Source organism: Podarcis erhardii, assembly GCF_964252035.2.
Source record: "Podarcis erhardii genome assembly, chromosome: Z".
Classification (NCBI taxonomy): Eukaryota; Metazoa; Chordata; class Lepidosauria; order Squamata; family Lacertidae; genus Podarcis; species Podarcis erhardii.
Window position 1 is genome coordinate 12075266 of NC_138504.1, and position 21339 is coordinate 12096604.

Below are 21339 nucleotides of genomic sequence, written 5' to 3' on the forward strand. Positions count from 1 at the left end.
CTGTGTAGGAGTCTCCACATTTAAAGGGGACTGGCTGGCTTTGACAGTCATCAGCTCCAATGAGTCAGTTGAGAGTGTGATTTCATTAGGGCTTCTGAACTGGGGCCTTGGAGTCAGAGCAGGGCCTAAGAAATGAGCTCCTGGATATCTGGGGCTGGCTCTGAAACTATGCCCATTCTGCATCCCAGGCTCGTCACCTGAAGTTGAGGAGTCCAAGCACGGCATTAATGAAAGTCTGGCTCTTTAAATTAGGTTTGTTTGTTTGCTTCTGAGTTTCCTCTCCTCCATATACTGGTTGCTATGGAGATCAGGCCTAGCTGGGAATAACTGGATTTTCAACCCTCAGTAGCTTGGCTTTCTTATTCTCCTTCCACGCCCAACATTCTTGTGACAGTGCGCATATATATATATATATATATATATATATATATATATAGTATATGAGAGGAGATTGTGTTCTCCATTGTAGGATGCATGGATGAGGAGTCCTCCGCACAGTGGAACATGCATTATTATTGCTGTTCTTATTAAAAGAAGAGGAGTGGATTAAGTATTTGGACATTAAGGATTTTAATTGAAATAATATTGTGTTACTCTATTATTTGTTTAAAGATTTCTACCCCACCCTAATCCAAAACAACTCCCAAAGTAGCTTACTTAAAATCAATAAAAATAGCACATTCCCTGTCCATCCATAAGCTTATAATGTGAAGGGCATGGCACAAATAGGAAAGGGGAGGAGGAGGGAAGAAGAAAACAAGCCAATTCAGACAATAATTCTGAACATTCTAGAGTAGTTCTTAGAATGACCAGCTGGAATGGAAACAGATTAGGGAGTGGGGAAATACAACAGATGTGGTAACTCAGCAGAGCCAAGTAAACCTGCTTCAGTAACTCTCAGTGCAGAGGCTCCACAGAATTATGGCATCCAGAGAAGGCTCACCATTATGGAAGGAGGGCAATAGGTAGTACACACTGTGCCTGCAGAAGGTCCCATTTTCAACTTCCTGTGTTTCCTGTCTGAAGTCCAAGAAAGCCACTGCAAGTGAATACTGAGCTAAATGGACCAATGGTTTCCTAGCTCAGCCAGAGGTAGGTTCCCATGTTCATTAGCAGCACCCATCTCTCAGTGGTGGAGCACATGTTTTCACTGCAAAATGTCCCAGTTTCAAAACCTGTCATTTCCAGTCTGCTGCCTAAATGAAGCCATGCATTGTGAGCTAAATGGGGCAGTGATCTGCCTCAGTCTAAAGCAATTTCCTATGCCCACTGGAGTCCAGAGGCATGCATATATATCAATCACATGAAATTTAGTTTCTTTTATTAGAGTGCCAGGTCCTAAATAAAGGGTTTTTTAAAGGATTCTTTTTTTAAAAAAAAAAAAAAGCAAAGCAAGTCCAATGTCAGCAGCAATGGACCCTTGAGGAATGGGACCAGGGGCATACGAAGTGGGCGGCAGAGGGGGTGGGTCACCCCAGGTGCCACTCTGGGGGTCACAAGATGGCCCCTGCATCCCACCAGCTGTAGAGTGGCCAAGGGCGTGCGCAGTCAGTATGGGTGCTGCTTGCGCAGCGTCCATATGGGCTGCCTCTCGCACAGCGACCGTATGGGCTGCTGCTCTTGCACGCCATTCATACAGGCATCCATATGGGCTGCCTCTCGCGCAGCAGCCCGTATGGATTCCATGCAAGCGGCAGCCCATGCGGAGTGTGAATGTGTGGCATCCCGTATGGACTGCGCGTGTGCGGCATCGCATACGGAGTGCGCATGCGTGGCATCACATATGGTTGCCATGCGTGCACACTCCGTACGGGATGCCGCACATGCACAGTCCATAGAGACGTCACACGTGCTTCACTGAGCAGTTCACCCTGCCCCTCGGCGTCCCACCCCAAGTGCCACTAAGGGTTCTTCCGCCACTACATGGGGCCCCTGGCATTTGTCCTACCACACCAGGTGCTGACCCCAGACCTGCTTGCTGTAAATCTTGCCCTCCACTAATGAAATCCCTTTCCCTCTACTGATATCTGAAAGGGCACTGCTGTGTTGAGATGATATTACACCACATCCTCTGCAGTGAAGCACAGAGAGAATGTGCATGGTTTGCTTGGCTCTTCAAACCAATGAAGTCGAGAACAAGTTTCTGAGAGCAATGGAGGTGCAAATTGAAAATTGATGAAGATCAATAACCTAAATGAGGGTGGTTCTGATTATTTAAACTGAAGATTGAAGTCACTAAACGGTCTTGATTTGCACCCCACTCAAATCAATTCTTGCACTTGCACTCAATCTTGATTTCAATCCATCCATCCCAAGGGGTACAATTCAAGTCTTTATGCAAAAACCTTTGAGCATTAAAGAATGAAAATAGCATCATGTTCCAGCGTTGGTGTTTGCTACTAGGGAACAACTGCTTTCAAAACATCTGCTATGCTACCACTTTCAGCTGCAGCTTGCTCTCCATCCCAGTGCTGGTGTTTTTTTATAAGGAAAGGAACCTCCTCTGAGCCAATTTCCTAGTTATCCCTGCTAATTAAAGAACACATGTTGCAAAGTTCCTTTCTACCTGCAGCAGCCACTACTACTACTAGTAGCAGTAGTCGTAATAATAAATAAATAAATATTTATATTTGGGCGGCTAACTCCAAATATATAATGCATTAAAACACCAAAATCAAACAATTGATTAAAACACAGCTCAAAATCACAGTAAAATCAAAATAAAATTAAGTGGCCAACCCACAAATCACAGCCATGAAGGTAGGAATATTAAATATTCGCCAGGCCCAGTCACCTGTGCTGGTTCCATATGGGCCAATAGAAAGGGCCAAGGGTGCCACTTACATACAGGGTTTCATGGAAAGAAGGGGGTCAGACTGAGCCCAGACCAAAGGCCTGGCGGAACAGCTCCATCTTGCAGGCCCTGCAGAGAAATGTCAAATCCCGCAGGGCCCTGGTCTCTTGTGACAGAGTGTTCCACCAGGCCAGGGCCACGGCTGAAAAGGCCCTGGCCCTGGTCGAGGCCAGTTTAACCTCCTTTAGGCCCAGGACCTCCAAAATATTATTATTTGCGGACCATAAGGCCCTCTGAGGGGCATATCAGGAGAGGCAGTCCCATAGGTACGAGGGTCTTAGGCCGTATAGGGCAGGCATAGGCAAACTCGGCCCTCCAGATGTTTTGGGACTACAACTCCCATCATCCCTGACCACTGGTCCTGTTAGCTAGGGATGGTGGGAGTTGTAGTCTCAAAACTTCTGGAGGGCCGAGTTTGCCTATGCCTGCTATAGGGCTTTAAAGGAAGAACATTACTAGAACAAAGTAATGTGCTTTCTTCTTTGAAGAGCAACATATTTAACATTTTGTAGATGAAAACTGAAACACTTGCATTATTGAAGGGATGTGGAGCCTTTTTCAGCCCAAAGGCCACATTTCCTCATTGGCAACTTCCAGGAGTCATGTGTTCCAGTGATGGGTGGGATCAGAGGCAAAGTAAGTGGAGCAATTAATGCGACTTTGGCCAGCAGGGTGCATTCCATCCATCCCAAACTCATAGGTTTCTACACATATAATTCCATTCAGCCAAGTAAGAGGTGTTGGAGTAATGGGGTGAAACCCAGAGGTCCACCTGCCTTTTTTTTTCTTTCTTGCCTGTTGCATCCTGTATTCTTTTTCCCAACAATGGCCTATCATGCAATGGCTTCTGAAACAAGAGGGGTTGATAAATTAACCACCAAAGTTTCTTCTTCTCCTTTTTGAAACTCAGAAAGTTTTAGCATAAGGAATGAGAACCTTTGGCTCTCCACATGTTGCTGAACTACACCCCTCATCAGTCTTGGCCATTGGCCATGCTTACTGGGGCTGATGGGAATTGTAGTTTTGCCCTCAGTCTATGGAGGTGTCTGGCTCACCCTTCAAGGACTCAAGTTCTTGGTCAGAGATAGGCATGGCACTCAGTCCTCTCTGTTGCATTACCTTTAGTCAGCTTTCAGCCCTCTGTGAGCCTGAGTGTGGCTTTGTGAAGTGGGGAATCTCCTCCATTCATGGAAACTTCCAACACATTTCAGGGTCTAAAGTAAGGTTACCAGATGTCCCCGTTTCCTGGGGACAGTCCGCAGATTTACAAATCAGTTCCCTGACAAAATCCATTCATTACTACTGAAGTTGAAAGGTGTCCCCAGATTCATTGAAAAAAATCTGGTAACCTTAGTCTAAAGCACAACTGTATAAGTAAACACATCATCCTGTTTTCTGTTGTGGAGGGTGGGTGATTGCAGGGCGTACAACCAACAGAACAGAACCATCAGAAATACAGAACAGGATATTAACAGTAATCTTTACTGTGACTATAGGGACAGATCCATACCATGCATTTAAAGCACATGGCTTCTTCCACCTCCCCCAAAGAATTCTGGGAGCTGTAGTTTGTTAAGGGTACTGAAGATTGTAGGTTTGAGAGGTGCCCTTGATTCTTTGGGGTTTGTCATGTGCTTTAAATGTGCATTGGAATGTGTTTGAAATACATTGTAAGCATCTCTCCATTTTTTCCTCTGGAATCAGAGTATGGATGTTGGAGTATGGATGATGGAAGCCCCCATCATGCTCAGCCAGCACGGCCAATGGACAGGGATGGTGGGAGTTGTAGTCCAACAATATCTGGAGGACCACAGGTCCCCCCCACCCTTGCCTTAAAGGGAATACTGCTTCCATATGATTCTAGCCTTAATAAATCTCAACAGAAGGGTTACGAATGATTAAATGGAAGGCAAAAGGTAGCGAGAGAATTTGGTGTAGTCCCTGGAGTTGTTCCAAGCCTGTAATATCTGCAAGCAAATAATTGGCCATTTTACATGTTTTCCCCCACCTCCTCCTTTGAGGCAACTGTACTGTGGCTCACAGGCAACACTGACCTGGTTTTTATCTTTCCCTTCCTCTTTTTGCACAGATATAAATATCATAGTGAGGCAATATTAAATAAACATCTTTTCTGCTTTGTATGTGAAATAAACAAGAAAAGAGAAGCATCTTATTCACAGGGTGAGGTGGGGAACTGAGAACACTAATACACTTCCCACTCAATATGCATTGCACCCTATCTGCTTAACACCTTACCTTCTTGGTTTGAAAGCTCCAGTTAAATATTTTGGGGAGAATCTACTGCTGTAAGAATGTCTGGTGGAACACCCACAAAGTCTTAATGCTGGAGCCCACATAATGCTTTATTTCATATTCCTTGTTAATTCTAAAACTGTGCATGGGGGCTGAGCTATGGTCACAACCCCTCTCAAACTGCACATGGTGGGAAGGGTTCTAATGGACTCTTCACAGTATGTCACTATTGTCATCCCTCTCCCACCATGCTGCCCCTGTGCTGAAGCTATGCTAAGCCGCTTATTTCAAAGCTAAGACCAAAATGTTCTTCGAAGCATCCAGCAGTCTGCTTCCCACCCAAGCAAGATCTAGTCCTTGCAGGACTGCAACAATAACACAGCATTCCAGAAGAGGAATGCAGCTACGGATCTTCCTCCAAGCAAATGGGAGTGTTGTAGACTGTTCCATGGAGTTTGGGACCAGATATGTTCCTCTACAAAGGAACCAATTCTAGTGCTGTGCCAAAAATTCTCCAGTGGTTGTTGTTGTTGTTTTAGCCATTGCCCAACAATAAATGTGAAAATATATCACATTTCAAAGTGGAGAGAACATTTCCATGAAATTCTCATGGGAGTGGTTCAGTGTTTGTACTTTTGAGGGTGACACAGGGTGTTTATGAGCACCCTTTATTTCATTCTGCCAATCATCTCACCCTGCAGCTTTCCTAGGTGCCCATGTTCTGATAAAAGGGAAACCAAGGGAAAACACCAAGGGGTAATTCTTTCCATGGGCTGGTTTTGTTTTGGGATTTATTTATTTTTTGAGATCAGGAAGCAGGGGTAGCCAGGGAGACTGCAAACTGCTGAAAAAATTATTTACTGGGAACGAAAAGAAAAACACATACCACTTTCAACTATGAAGAACATAGTTATTGCACTGATTTGCATATAGTATGCCAAGTGATTCATGGATTATTATTAATGCCATTGTAAACAGTGTATGTAAATTTCAGAGTACCTTAATTATTTTTTGATGACCACTTCTTTAAAACAAAATTCAGCTTCACGTAAATGTGCAGGCACAGGATTCCTCTTACAAAGTTGATTAGTGAAGGATAACATGTTCCCTGACAGAACTGGTAGGTTTTTGCTTTGGGTGCTTGTTTTATTTCTGGTCTAAAATTATTAGCATATTCTAATAATATGCTAATATCAAGGTGACAATATGACAATATCAAGGTGGCTTCAGACATATATACAGTGGTACCTCAGATTAAGTACTTAATTCATTCCGGAGGTCTGTTCTTAACCTGAAATTGTTCTTAACCTGAAGCACCACTTTAGCTAATGGGGCCTCCTGCTGCCGCCGCACCGCCAGAGCACGATTTCTGTTCTCACCCTGAAGCAAAGTTGTTAACCTGAAGCACTATTTCTGGGTTAGCGGAGTCTGTAACCTGAAGCGTATGTAACCTGAAGCGTATGTAACCCGAGGTACCACTGTATTAAAGTTTATCAAGAGGAGGTACATATTTATTCACTCTTGATGACTAGAGGTTAGGCATCAAGAATCTTTTGACGAAATAGGAAGACAATTCAACCAGCCAAATATTTGACTTTTCTAGGACATTTATCTAAGACTTGCTAAGCTAACATACTCTTATAAATGTTGAATATGAATTTCCATTCGTGGCTTGATTAACATAATCTCCTGCGATTGTTTCTTCAAACGAATATTATTTATCATTATTTAAACTCAGCAGTTTCTGGACTTTTGTTCTCTCTTTTTAAGCGTTATTCAGCATTATTCAGGCTTGCATAATGAAAACTTGATTTGCTTTATCAGTAAGATTACTGCATGCATTTGAAATTAAATTTATTACATTTTTATCATGCCCTTCCACCAAGGAGCTCAGGGTAGCACTTGCTCCTCACAAGAATCCAGGTGAGCCAGGTGACCCTAGTCCCTAGATCTGGTGGGTTCCAGATGGTAGATATGGGGCTGTATTCTTCAAGGTAATAGGTCTGGAGCCATGTTGTGATGGCGAGCAAGGGGCAGAGAGAGAGAGCCAGAAGGGTAAGCCACTTGTCACCAACCGCCTCTCTCTCCCTGCTCAGCAGGCTGTGAAGAGAGGGCTAGATTGTTCCTGCCAGAGATCTTGAACCAATTGCTAGCAGAAGATCGTTCTCCCTCCCACATTCATTGCTCCATCCCTTTTGGCTTGTTTCCACATTTTCCCACTCCTGACCTCCTTTTCTCCTGCAAAACGTCACCCCAAAGGCACACAAAATTAGGCTAAGGGGTGCATCAGCTGCTGCTCCTGTCAGCTGCCATTTGTTGTCTTTTCCCAGAATGCTTCGCCCTGGCTACCATCACTCCCCACCCCAGGCAATGCTCCAGAATTATCCTGCATTGCTGAATTGGGGGGGGGGAGGAGACACCAAAAGGCAGCTTCTAGAAATGGCTAAAGATGTCTCCTCTGTCGCTGCCACCAAAAGGAAAAAGAAAAAAAAGACAGGGGGGTTGGGGCTGGGGTTTTGTTTTGTTTTGTTTCTTTTTTAAAAAAAATCCTGAAAATAAAAGTGGGTGTCACAACAAAAGAAATGCAGATGAATAAGGCATGAAATGAACTAGACCAGCAAAAATGACTGGAATCCCAGTGCAGAGTGTCTGTGTGTGTGTGTGTGTGTGTGTGTGTGTGTAATCTTGCATACCCCTTCAGAGGGGGAGCAGGCTTTTGTCAATGGCAGAATGCCCTTCACAGCTGAGAGGGCCAATCTGGCTCGAGAGTCAAATAAATTAATTAAACTCTTTGCAATTTTCTTGGAAATTCTTCCATAAGCCAAACGTACCTTTTGAGGGTGTTGAATGTGCTTCTGGCAATTGTAAAGCCGCCAGCAGCAGCAGCACCTCACCTCCAGCTGAGAACCACCTGATTATAGGTTTGGGTATCCCTGCATCCAGGCACTCAACCCTCCTGGAACACAGATCAACCATCTCACCCAGTGCATGAGGTTATCCGCTAACCTGCTAATTACAAACTGCAGGATTCCTAATTAGATCCCCTTTCCTTAAATAAATACATAAACATAGGCAGACGTGTTCATCTGCATCTTCAGTTAGGCACCAGCAGCTACAGAGGGGGGGGGGGTTACAGAGAGAGAGAGAGAGAGAGAGATGCTTTTGATTTTGTGCATTCCACATTGATGGGCATGTTTTAAAAACCTGGGGATATATTCAGTTCAGTTCACATTTATAGATAAACCTACCTAACTCACACTTTCTGAAATGATGTACGAACCAAAACACAGGCATCCTTCGAAATTCACACGCCTTAAAGTTTTGCAATGCATTTCTCCAGGCAGGTAATGGGGAAGCCCAGCCAGATGGGCGGGGTACAAATAATAAATTATTATTATTATTATTATACAAAAATGCATATACTAAGGGAAAGCATTGTATTTGTGAAAATAACATTTTAAGCCAATCATTATATCTCTTTGCAAAAATGTGTATATTAGGCATAATTTCCTGCACACCCAGTGAGGGGAGTGGGGTGGGCTGGAGAAGAAGGGCAGCTAGCTACAGAAGACGGATTTAAATTACTGGTGCCTTCTTGCACTAATGTGCTTGATGGCTGTCCTAAAGATTTTCATGCTTCCAAAGATATGCGCTAATATGGTCCACTGGATGCAAGCCCTTATCGGATCTATCATTTCTTCAGTTGCATTCACAAGTGATGGTTACGGTGCTATCTGATCAAGCATAACTATATAAAAAATTCGGTCAGTCCTGCTAGACATAGAATTTTATCTAACTGAACGAGCTCTTCAGTGGAAAAAGTATTATTTCCTCTTGCTGCTCAGCTTGCTTTTGAAAAGAGACATTCTCACACTGGGCAAATAGGCCTCTTTTGTCTGTGTAGTGGTATTATCAGAGCAACAGTATCTGTCTAAAATTGTAGGCAAAATGTGTTTATCCCCCCCCCCCCTTTGACAGCTATATATCAGTTTTGTTTGCATTTGGTGTGTGCCTCAGGGATAGATAGAGGCATTGCACTTACAGTTCTATGATTCCATGAGCAGGAGGTTTAGACCACACTTACAACTGCATTAAGGTGGTAAGAAAATAGTTCCTGGTACAGAATCTATGACAGCCCTCCTGCATGGCCAGAGCAGTCCTATACAGAGGTACTTCTAGTTATGAACTTAATTCGTTCCGGAGGTCCGTTCTTAACCTGAAACTGTTCTTAACTAGAGGCCTGCATTCGCTAATGGGACCTCTTGCTGCCGCTGTGCCGCCGGCACATGATTTCAGTTCTCATCCTGGGGCAGAGTTCTCGATTCGAGGTAACTCTTCCAGGTTAGCGGAGTTTGTAACCTGAAGCGTTTGTAACCCGAGGCATTTGTAACTCGAGGTACCACTGTACTTGCTTATTCAGAAATTAGTTCCACTGAGTCCCATCGATAATAAATCTGTAAGTCTTTAAAATTCCACAAGAAGACTCCTGTTTTTGCAGCAACAGTGTAGCACAGCTGTCACAGAATCATACAGTTGGAAGGGTATGGGGGGGTTATCTAGTTCAACCCCTGGTGTGCCACAGTGGTCATAGTGTTAGACTAGGAGAAGACGACACAGGGTCAAATCCCCACTCCCAACACAAAGGGCGTGGGGTGAGCTTGGGCCAATCACTGTCTCTCAATATAATCTGTCTCACGGGGTTGTTACATGGATAAGGTGGAGCAGAATAGAGCCCTGATCTCACTGGGGGAAAGTCAGTACAGTGGTACCTTGGGTTAAGAACTTAATTCGTTCCGGAGGTCCGTTCTTAACCTGAAACTGTTCTTAACCTGAAGCACCACTTTGGCTAATGGGGCCTCCCGCTGCTGCCACGCCACCGGAGCCCGATTTCTGTTCTTATCCTGAAGCAAAGTTCTTAACCCGAGGTACTATTTCTGGGTTAGCGGAGTGTGTAACCTGAAGCGTATGTAACCCAAGGTACCACTGTAATAGGAATGTGATATATTTTTTAAAAAATGGCCATCCAGTGTCTCTCTCTATCTCTCTCCTTCAGTAGAGATATTTAAGCAATCGCCTTGTGAGTCACTCTGTTCCATAGGCAAATAACTCTTGCTGTTAATGCATTTCACCCAATGTTTAGCTGAAATCTCAATAGCCGATATTGCTTGCATCCACACCACACATTGAAAATACATGGCTTCACCCAAAGAATCCTGGGAGCATTAGTTTGTCCCTGATAGAGTTACACCTGATAGAGTTACAGCTCTAACAAACTAGTTCTCAGGACTTTCCCCCAGTGAGATCAGGGCTCTATTCTGCTCCACCTTATCCAGTGTGTCTTAAATGGATGTTGCCACTGATTACTCCTGTTTCCATTGGTTCTCCTCCAGATTTGTCAGATCTTTGTACAGAAGCTGTCAGCAACACAAAGGGTATTTTTCCCCCCATGGGTCACCAACATGGACACATATCCTTGATGTCCTCAGGGTCCCATCTCCACAAAGAATTCTTTGGCCAAAATAAGGCTTTTTTTATCTCCTGGGAGGGGGAGATTTGTGGCTAGGGAGAAATGTGTATTTAAAGTCAAATCTATCAAATCTGCACTTTTTTGAAACTGAGACATAGCTATATCCTTGTAAAAAAAAATTGTAATGAAGCTCTCAAAAACACATCTATCAGGAAAATATGTACGCAAAATGAAGATAATAGTGAAAATAACACCAAAATTAATTGTATTCAGGCAAATTGCTTTCAAAAATGTGTACATTAGTCAAAACTACATATAAAAATATGTCTGTTGGGAGAAATTCACACTAAAATGCTGGTGGTTCATGTGCATTTAAAAAAAAATCTGCAAATTGCTGCAATGTGTGAGGAACTGAATTTGAGACTGGTAAAATGAGAAAGCTGAGAGAATCTATTTTTTAAAAAAATAATATTTATTAAAATTTTGGAAATTACAAAAAGAAAAAAGAAAAGTTAAACATAGAAAAACAGAAAGAAAAACAAAAACACTACATAAAACATTAAATTAGCAAAACAAAACAAAAACAATTAAAAACACTTCCAATCTTTTCGATCTTAACCTTCATACACTTGTTTCATTGACTTCCTCAATGCCTCCCTTTTTGTATTCCACTTCAATTAACTATTTCAGCAAGTCCTTTCCATCTTCATCTATTTTCTGTCTTATAGTTAATTTTAACATATTGTAACCTAGTTTTTTCCCCCTTTTAATGCATTAACCATCTATCTATACCTAGTTCCTTTTAACATTTCTGCCAAAGCCATATAACTTTATTCCACCTTTTTTCTAAAGCTCCTTAATTTTACAGTATTTCTGTAAATAATCTTTAAATTTTTTCCAATCTTCCTTCACCGACTCTTCTCCCTGGTCTTGGATTCTGCCAGTCATTTCCGCCAGTTCCATATAGTCCATCAACTTCATCTGCCATTCTTCCCGGGTGGGTAAATCTTGTGTCTTCCAGTACCTCGCAATGAGTATTCTTGCTGCTGTTGTCGCATACATAAAGAAAGTTCTATCCTTCTTTGGCACCAATTGGCCGACCAGGCCCAGGAGAAAGGCCTCTGGTTTCTTCAGGAAGGTATATTTAAATACCTTTTTCATTTCATTATAAATCATCTCCCAGAATGTCTTAATCCTTGGGCATGTCCACCAAAGGTGAAAGAATGTACCTTCAGTCTCATTACATTTCCAACATTTATTTTCAGGCAAGTGATAGATCTTTGCAAGCTTGACTGGTGTTATGTACCACCTGTAAATCATTTTCATTAAATTCTCTCTTAGGGCATTACATGCCGTAAATTTCATACCTGTGGTCCATAACTGTTCCCAGTCAGCCATCATAATGTTATGTCCAACATCTTGTGCCCATTTAATCATAGCAGATTTCACCGTTTCATCCTGAGTATTCCATTTCAACAGCAAGTTATACATTCTTGACAGATTCTTAATTTTAGGGTCTAACAATTCTGTTTCCAATTTTGATTTTTCCACCTGGAAACCAACTTTTTTATCCAAATTATATGCCTCCATTATTTGGTAATAATGGAGCCAATCTCGCACTTTATTTTTTAATTTCTCAAAGCTTTGCAGTTTTATTCCGTCTCCAACTTGTTCCAAAATTTCCCAATATTTCGGCCAATTGGCCTCCATATTGAGTTTTTTCTGTGCCTTCGCTTCCATTGGTGACAACCATCTTGGGGTTTTATTTTCTAACAAATCCTTATATCTTATCCAAACATTAAACAGTGCTTTTCTGACAATATGGTTTTAAACGCTTTATGTGCTTTGACCTTATCATACCACAAATATGCATGCCAACCAAATACATTGTTGAACCCTTCCAAATCCAATACGTCAGTGTTTTCAAGACGCAGCCATTCCTTCAGCCAACAAAATGTGGCTGATTCATAATAAAGTTTGAGGTCTGGCAGGGCAAATCCACCTCTTTCTTCAGCATCAGTTAGTATCTTAAATTTTATTCAAGGCTTCTTGCCCTGCCAGACAAATCTAGAAATATCTCTCTGCCACTTCTTGAAACAGTCCATCTTGTCCAAAATCTGCAAAGTTTGAAAGGAAAAAAAAACATCCTTGGCAATACATTCATTTTTATCACAGCAATTCGGCCTAGCAATGATAGCTTCAAATTTGACCATATTTCTAAATCTTTTTTCACCTCAGTCCAACATTTTTCATAGTTATCTTTAAACAAGTTAGCATTCTTAGCAGTCATGTTAACCCCTAAATATTTCACTTTCTTAACCAAGGTTAGTCCTGTCTCTTCCTGGAACTTCTCTCTCTCATTCACAGTTAAATTTTTCTCTAGAACCTTAGTTTTCGTCTTGTTCAACTTAAAACCTGCTACCTGACCAAATTCTTGAATCAATTCCAGTACCCTTTTGGTACTAGATTCTGGCTCCTGCAAAGTCAATACTAAATCGTCGGCAAATGCTTTCAATTTGAGAAAGCTGAGAGAATCTAAACAGACAGATCCTTCCATCCCTACTTGTGACATGCATGTTTCTCCAGTTAGCAAACATGCCCTTTGGCCCCCAAAGGCTGGTGACCTAGCTTTAACCACTGACCTATGCCTCCCCAAGAATCTTGTCTCTGAAATTTTGGAAAGTATGAGTGCATACAACAGCTGTGTGGCAGTGAAGCAAGGCTCCAGGTATATTGGCAGGTTCCCTTAGGGACATGATGTACAATATTAAACACTCCTTAAGCAAAAGCAATAAAAGGCCAATTTTTCCCCCACTTAGCTTACAAAACCGGCATAAATTTCCCTTTAATTGCACTTGGAGTTTTCAATTATCAAAATGTCTCATTTGTAAGCTGTCTGCTAACCCAAGCCTTGTACCTGCTCGTTCTATAGCATGTAGCAGAATCGTAATGCTGCCTCAGACATCACAGCCATCTTTGTAAAATATGATGTTAAGGAAGGCTGAGTTCATTGTACCATACATATGTAAATGCCTCTCTTTCAGTGGTCTCGGGGGAGAGGGGAAGCCAGACCGTATTCCCAAGCACAGCGTGTATTAATTGTACGGCAATAAAGTGCACACGTACGAACTCAAGAACGTTCAAGAAGCATTAAGCAACCAAAGTCAGAACATCATTAAGGGAACCAGAAAGCCCTGCTCAGAAGTTATATTTAAAAGATGCTGCATTGGGAACTGCCTGGACTGAAGCTCTTTTGCAAAGGGCAGACAACCCAACCTGTAAACCAGGTAATGTGAGGAGTAATTTTCAGCCCAGGGCCTACATTTCCTTCTGGGTGACCCTTTGAGGACCACTGGCCAGAAGCAGAAGTGGACAGAGCAACAAATATAAAAGTTACCTTTGTATAGTAAGCTGGCTTCTACACAGTGATGTGAGCCCAACTGGTGTGTAGCTTGGGAAAGAGTTTCACAGGCTGGACAGAGAGGCATTGTTGGCATCCATCTGTTTCAAGAGGCAATGGAGTGCACCTCCAGAGGTTAAGTCAAACTGCTGGAGAATCATAGTGCCTGCTGTGGATGCAGAAAGCGGTAACTCAGAACTGCTGCTTCCCATGTTGCTTTTGCTATGTTAGCAGCACCAAAGTGACCTTCCACAGTGTGCAAGTCTGGGCAGTGTGTATGGAGGTCCTGGGCTGCCCAGATAACAAAAAAACCCTCTTAGCCTCACGGATGCAATGCAGTGCATTTGGCACCAGTTTGGTTGCAGAAGTTCCTGGAAGGAGGCATACATGACACCATCCAACCATTTTAGGGACTCCACTCCAGATTTGTTTAGGGTTTACTCCTTCACCTTTTCTTCTTCCAAAGAATTCCTGCAAGGCAGCAGAGGTTTATGATCAGAGTTTTCCTTCTCTTAGTTGGGTTCCCTTCCCAGGCTGATGAGCCGATCTGCCCCTCACTTACCTCCACAGCACATGCAGAAACTTCCGTCTTAACCATTGGACCCACTATGGGTTTCATCCGCTCAATCCACCGGAGCCTGTCTTCACATGCAGGGGAAGTCGCTAACTCACTGAGAGTTTGAGACCCAATGTCCACCCTCACCTGGTTTAGCCAGCCAGTCAGAGCCCATAGAGAGCAGCACCATACCGCTTCAGATTCTCATGGCTTCCCAAAAAGAAACTTGGGAAACGTAGTTTGTTAAAGGTGTTGAGAGTTGTGAGGAAGCATTCCCCCATTCCCCTAACAGAGCTACAATTCCCTGAAAAGAAGGCCTGAGTGTTACACTACTCTGAAAACTGTAGCTCTGCGAGTGGAATAGGGGTCTCCCTAACAACTCTCAGTACCCTTAAGAACCCTACAGTTCCCATGATTCTTTGGGGGAAGCTATGACTGTTTAAAATGGTATGGCACTGCTTGCAGAATAAAGTGCAGATGAGGCCTGTTAAATCCACCCACAGCCCTGGACTGAATCCCTATCATTAGTAAATAATGGCTTCTTAAATGAAGTCAGGGGACATTGCCCTCCTGCTATAAGAGACCATAGCAAGATTGCAGCCCACCCCCCTAAAAAAAAAAGCTTCCATGCAGATAGCCTTCAAGAATGAGATTATTCTCCCCAGCTGTTCCACAATTAGCTCTCAGCAGTTTGCTTAAATTCAGTCTACGTCCCAGCCACAGTTGTTCACAAGGAATGAATGGTCCACTTGCAAGCGTAAATTTCCCACTGTGCTGCTCTTTGTTCATTTTATGCTGCCTCCCTGCTCTGCTGAAGCTGTTAAATGAGTCGATATTACCTTAATATGAGCTTTAAAGGTGTTATTTAATGCCGTTACATTCTCCATTAAAAAAAGAAAGAAATGCACTACATGAAGGGGGGGACACACCTCTGAATACCAGGAAAACCACATGTCTACATTACTTGCCTTGAGATAATTGCCACAATATTTTAATTGCCATTTTCTCCTTATGCAGAGCTCAGTCTGGGCTAGTTATGGGCCAGACCGCACCTCCCAATCAATTCCAGTACTGCTCCGTGCCACCTTGGAAATATGATAATGTCAAACGGAAGCTACTTCATGTAATATAAGGCTCCACCTGTACTATACATTCAAAGCAGTATCATACCACTTGAAACAGTCATGGTCTCCCCCAAAGAATCCTGGGAGCTGTAGTTTGTTACACCTTCCATTGAATGTACAAAGATCAATGCTGGGGTGGAAAACATGATCCTCACAATTTCAGTGAGCATATTTTGAAGGTGTGAACAGAACTTTTCAAGTTGTCCTTTGGGCTGCTGATTAGGCCAGGGATGGGGAAACTTCCCCAGGCTATGCCTTCTCCTAGCCACATTCCCTCTCCCTAGGTCTAAGCCCTTAGCAGCCTTGCTTTGCACCCTCCAGTTTTTCCCAACCTGGAAGGCGCCCTTGAACTTGACTGGATGGAGGCTAAAGAGGGGTGTACATGTATTTATTTATTTATTTGCGGCTATTAGCCCATAAAATATGTACATGTATCTGTACTGCACTGAAGTAACATTCACTTTTACTGCTCTGCCCACCTTTCCATCTCTGGCATGTGATTCCTGGAAGGTTGCGCAGAAGTGGTCCACAGTCTGGAATAGATTTCCTCTGCAGCATCAAGCTGATTGCACATGAGGTCTTCTAAAGGAAGTTACAAAGTTTCGTTGGTGTGTGGGTGTGGGTCTGTGGGTGTGGGTGTACTTGCCTGGTCTATGGCAGCAGGATGAATGGACTTGAAAATTGTCAAGGCATGTGTTAAATGTTTCATGGACAATCTCTATGTCTTGGCAACTCTGCTAAATCCAGAGGGTTACTACAAGCAGGAGGGAAATTACAACTGGATTTCTATTGTTCACAGAATGCTCGCAGGTCATTAATTTTACTGGGTTATAAACACTGCAGCTGCTTCCAGATGAAGCAGGAGCTTTCTTTCCTTCTTTGTTTTAAAATCAACTTGTCCCCAGACTTTCTGTTTTCAAGTCTTCTTTCCCCTTTTCTTTCCCCAGGATTTTCCATTCTTCAGGCAATTATGGAAGCCGCCGTGCAAAATAATTGGCAAGTGACTGCCCGATCCGTGGGAAGCATAAAAGATGTTCAGGAGTTCAAGGCAATCATTGAGGAAATGGACAAGCGGCAGGAGAAAAGATACTTGATCGACTGCGAGGTTGAAAGAATAAACACCATTTTGGAACAGGTAGGTTCCCTTTTTGCAATGGGCATATCGTTGTGCAACAGTTTTATACATAATGCACATTGCGCTCCACCTTACCGGATGTGTGAATTAAAGGATTGGGCTGCCTGCTGTTGTTACCAAGCATTGTGAGCCATCCTGCATTGGGCCTGCAGCACCACTGTTGCCTATTCAGAAGAAATTTATGTTGGGGAGAGAGATTTGGGAGAGATTCTACTCTCCAAAAGCAGAGTTAAGCACAATGGTGATTTTTCCAAGCACATTAAAACTTTGTTTGATTTATATTGGCTCTTATCCACCTTTAAACAAGCATTCCCCACAAAAATACCTAGGCCAGAATAAATCACAGAAACTTAGCTTTGCAGATAAGTGACTGTTTTACTCATAGAGTTTCCAGAAGTTGCATCAAACAAGTCTCCATCTGCTGGCAGTAAAATAAAGATGAAAAAGATTCCAGATGACTTAAAAATAAATGTACTTGGTTTTCTTACCAAAAGGATCATACACTATTTGGGTTAGCGAACATACAGGGTTTTACAGAGATTCAATTCACTTACATGCAGCATTTGCTGAGTTCGGAGAACAAACAAAAAGGGAGGGGGGGGACAAGGAGGCAAAAGCTGCTAGGAGCAAGCCAAGCCGTACTCGCTGGCAACATGAGCTCATGGCTCACTTTAACCCTTTTTTACGTGCAAGGGTGAGTCAGTAACAATTTACTACACTATCACTTTTTGTTCATTCATTATTTAAAGCATGTTTACCTTGATCTTCAGCCAAAAAGCCCTATTCCTTTTTGCCGGCAATGGCTTTTATAGCCTGGCATGATGGTGGAGGGATGTAGTGCTGGCATTCTGGCCTTGGGGGTGATTCCTATCCCATGTGGCTGTGCTGACAGCTGGGGAAAACTCATGAGACCCAGGAGCTAATTAGCACCCAATATGGGCTCTCAGGGGCAGGCCTCCCCTGCAGACCTGAGTGAAGACTTCACTCCCATGGGAAGCTGCTTTCTTCTTAGACCATTAATCCATCTGGTTCAGTGTTGTCTACAATGAGTGGCAGCTGCTCTCCAGGATTTCAGGGAAACCTTACCTTGAGATACTGGGGAATGAAGATACAAAGGATGTTCTACCACTGAGCTATGGTCCTTTCCCAATTGTGCCCTGTTGTGACAAGACAGTTCTCATAACTCTGCATTTGAGATCATTATTTCTAAATAGGGTTGTTAGAGAGGGCTGTTATGTTTGTTTGTTTGTTTGTTTGTTTGTTTGTTTGTTTGTTTGTTTGTTTTAAGGTTGGGGGAGGGCTAGCAGAATATGCACTGGACTGTTTTTAAAGCTTGATCTGTGGCAATTTGGAATAAAATCATTTGATTAAAAGTGCACCATATGATAGATTATGAACCACCAGGGTTGTCCTCTTGTACTTTGTGTGAAATGTCATCAGCGCTCATGACGCTATCTAAATAATATATGAAGAATTCAATTTACTGAATCTAGTATTTGACTTTACAGCTTGGAATTTAATGGAAAGTCACAACTGCAGCCCAACTGTAAATTTGTTTACTTGGAAATCAGTCTCCCTAAGTTCAGCAGGGCTTTCATTCCTGGGAAGCATGCTTAGGCTTGTTGCCTAAAATTTCACAGAGCATTAGCATATTTTCCTGAGCAAATTTTCCATTATTGACTGATGGCAAACTAGCCTCCCCACTATAAGCAATTCAGGAGAAGCGCTGAAGATGTGAATTGGTTCCAACAGCATTCAGCTCCAATCAAGCTGTGTGTTGAATCTGCATGGGTAACTGGGGTGCTTGGGTCATATCCTGCTGCTTTTGAACTTAGCAGGAACATTGCAAGAGAGCCATGATGTTGAATTGCATTACAAAAAGCTGGCTTTTTGGTGATAGTTGGGAATTACCCATAAACATCCTTGGTTGTATTTTTCTTCTGATTTGAACTGAAGATCCTGTAGGTTTATCTTCTGATCCTTTCATACAGATGTAGTGGAACTGCAGGTTTCTCAACCTGAAAGACCTGAAACAGGATCCTTTCCAAACAATGGTTCCTGATTCCTGGTATTACTAGGGATCTGAAATAACAGTTATGAATTTAGCTCACACCTGCTACATAGAACCCTAAAAGGGTTTGGTGGTCAGCACAAGTTTGATAGTAGGGATGGGGGATAAATATGATTTAGTTCATATTTAAAGACTAACCTACTTAATTCTCGCTTTCTGAAAAAATACACAAACAGAAACACAGCCATCTTTTAAAATTCATACTCCTCTGAAAGTTGGGATGCAGTTCTTTAATCAAGTAAAGTGTACAAAAAGGAAATTGGAAATTGGGACAGAAGTGCTATCATTTTGATTCATAAAACTAATGCAATAAATCACATGCCTGAACGCACCCAGGAAAAACTAAAATTATATTGAGAAGAGGGAACAGACTTGCACTCTGTTGCTCTAGAAGGAGGATCAGAAGCAGTAGGTTTCTACTACTGTGGACCAGGAAAAAGACCTTGGGGGCATATTAGATGGCTCCATGAAGATGTCAACCCTGTAAATAGAAGCTGTGAAAAATGGGTGGCAGCTGTTGGGAAAAGTGCATTTTAGGGATTATTAGGAAAGAGGTTGAAGTATTGTAAGCCTGCACTTGGAATACTTGGAGAGGCTGAACAAGAAGTCTGTGATAATACTAAAACTGTGATAACTCCAATGAAACTGAATGTTGGAAGATTCAAGACATAACAAATGAAAATAGTGTGGAAACTTGGTTTTCAAATGTAACCCATTCGGAAGACTATTCGAGTTCCAAAACATTCAAAAACCAAGAACTCAGTACGGAAGCCTAAAAACGGTAAAAATTAATACAAAAAAATCAATACAGAAGCATTCAAAAATGGAAGCATTTAGGGCATTTGAGTTCTGAATCATTCGTCAACGGACACATTTGGAAACCAAGGTTCCACTGTACTTATCCACACAGTGTATAGTTAAACTATGGAACTGATTGCCATAACAGTGATGGCAACCAACTTGGGATGGTTTTTTTAAAAGGATTAGAAAAGTTAGTGAAGGATAAGGCTATCAATGTCTACTAGCCATGATGGCTATGTTCTACCTCCACTATTGGGGGCAGTATGCACATGAATCCCAGTTGCTGGGAATCAAAAGTGGGGAGAATGCTGTTTCACTTATTGTGGGCTTCCTGTAGATATTCAGATGACCACTGTGAGAACAGGAGACCGGATGAGATGGAACTTTGATCTAACCTAGCAGGCTCTTCTTAAGTTCTTATGAATGGTTTCTTATTACATCTGAATTGGGCCTCTAGCACCCATGAGGAGTAGAGTTTAACTATGGAACTGACTGTCACAGAATATAGTCATGACCACGAGTTTAGATGGGTTTTTTGTTTTTAGGATTTGTTTTTTTAAAAAATAATATTTATTACTTTTAAAAGGAAAAAAGACAGAAGAGAAAAAACAAAAGAGAAAAAAAAGACAATACAATACAATATATAAACAATACAAAACACAACCTAAACCCATTAAACTAAACACATTAAACTAAACTAAACCAAACCCACTCCCTAACCCTAACCCTAGATAAAACAAAACAAAAACTACAGTGGTTCCCCGCAAGACGAATGCCTCGCAAGACAAAAAACCCACTAGACGAAAGTTTTTTCCGTTTTTCGAGGCGCTTCGCAAGACGAATTTCTCTATGGGCTTGCTTCGCAAGACGAAAACGTCTTGCGAGTCTTGCGATTTTTTTCGCTCCCCCCCCTTTTTCTAAGCCGCTAAGCCACTAATAGCCGCTTAGCCACTTTGCCGCTAAGCCGCTAAGCCGCTAATAGCCGCTAATAGCCGCTAAGCCGCTAATAGGGTTGCTTCGCAAGACAAAAAAACCGGAAGACGAAGAGACTCGTGGAACGGATTCTTTTCGTCTTGCGAGGCACCACTGTATTAAAATAAAATAAAATAAAATAAAATAAAATAAAATAAAATAATAAAATAAAATAATAAAATAAAATAAAATAAAATAAAATAAAATAAAATAAAATAATAAAATAAAATAAAATAAAATAAAATAAATAAAATAAAATAAAATAAAATAAAATAAAATAATACATCCCCCCTTTTCGATAATCTTTCTATCATTCCCTTGTTTCCTCGACCTCCTCTCACCTCCCTTTTTGTATTCCACTTCTACTAGTTATTTCAGCAGATCCTTTCCATCTTTCTCTATTCATATTATAAATAACATATTTTTTTAACCTTATTTTAACATTAAAACTAAAATACTTATATATGCTTAACTCCTTATAACATTTCTGCTAAATCCATAAAATATCAATCCACCATTTTTCTATCACTCATTAATTTTGCGATATTTCTATATATAAACTTTAAATTTTCCAATCTTCTTCCATCAACTCCTCTCCCTGGTTTCGGATTCTGCCAGTCCTTTCCGTCAATTCCATATAGTCCATCAACCTGGAGATCTTATGTCCGAGGCTCTTAACTCTTTTCCAGGTCGCTTCTGCAGATCT

At 41.9% G+C, this 21339-nt stretch overlaps 1 protein-coding gene across 3 annotated transcripts in view; it reads left to right on the forward strand.

Annotated features, from left to right (window-relative positions):
• GRIA3 (glutamate ionotropic receptor AMPA type subunit 3) overlaps window positions 1-21339 on the forward strand; it is a 213384-nt gene that overhangs the window by 76120 nt on the left and 115925 nt on the right. For all 3 annotated transcript variants that reach the window (XM_081847981.1, XM_081847980.1, XM_081847982.1), the window contains exon 4: window positions 16602-16789. In XM_081847981.1, the coding sequence (XP_081704107.1) occupies window positions 16602-16789 (188 nt within the window). The remainder of the gene's footprint in view (window positions 1-16601; window positions 16790-21339) is intronic.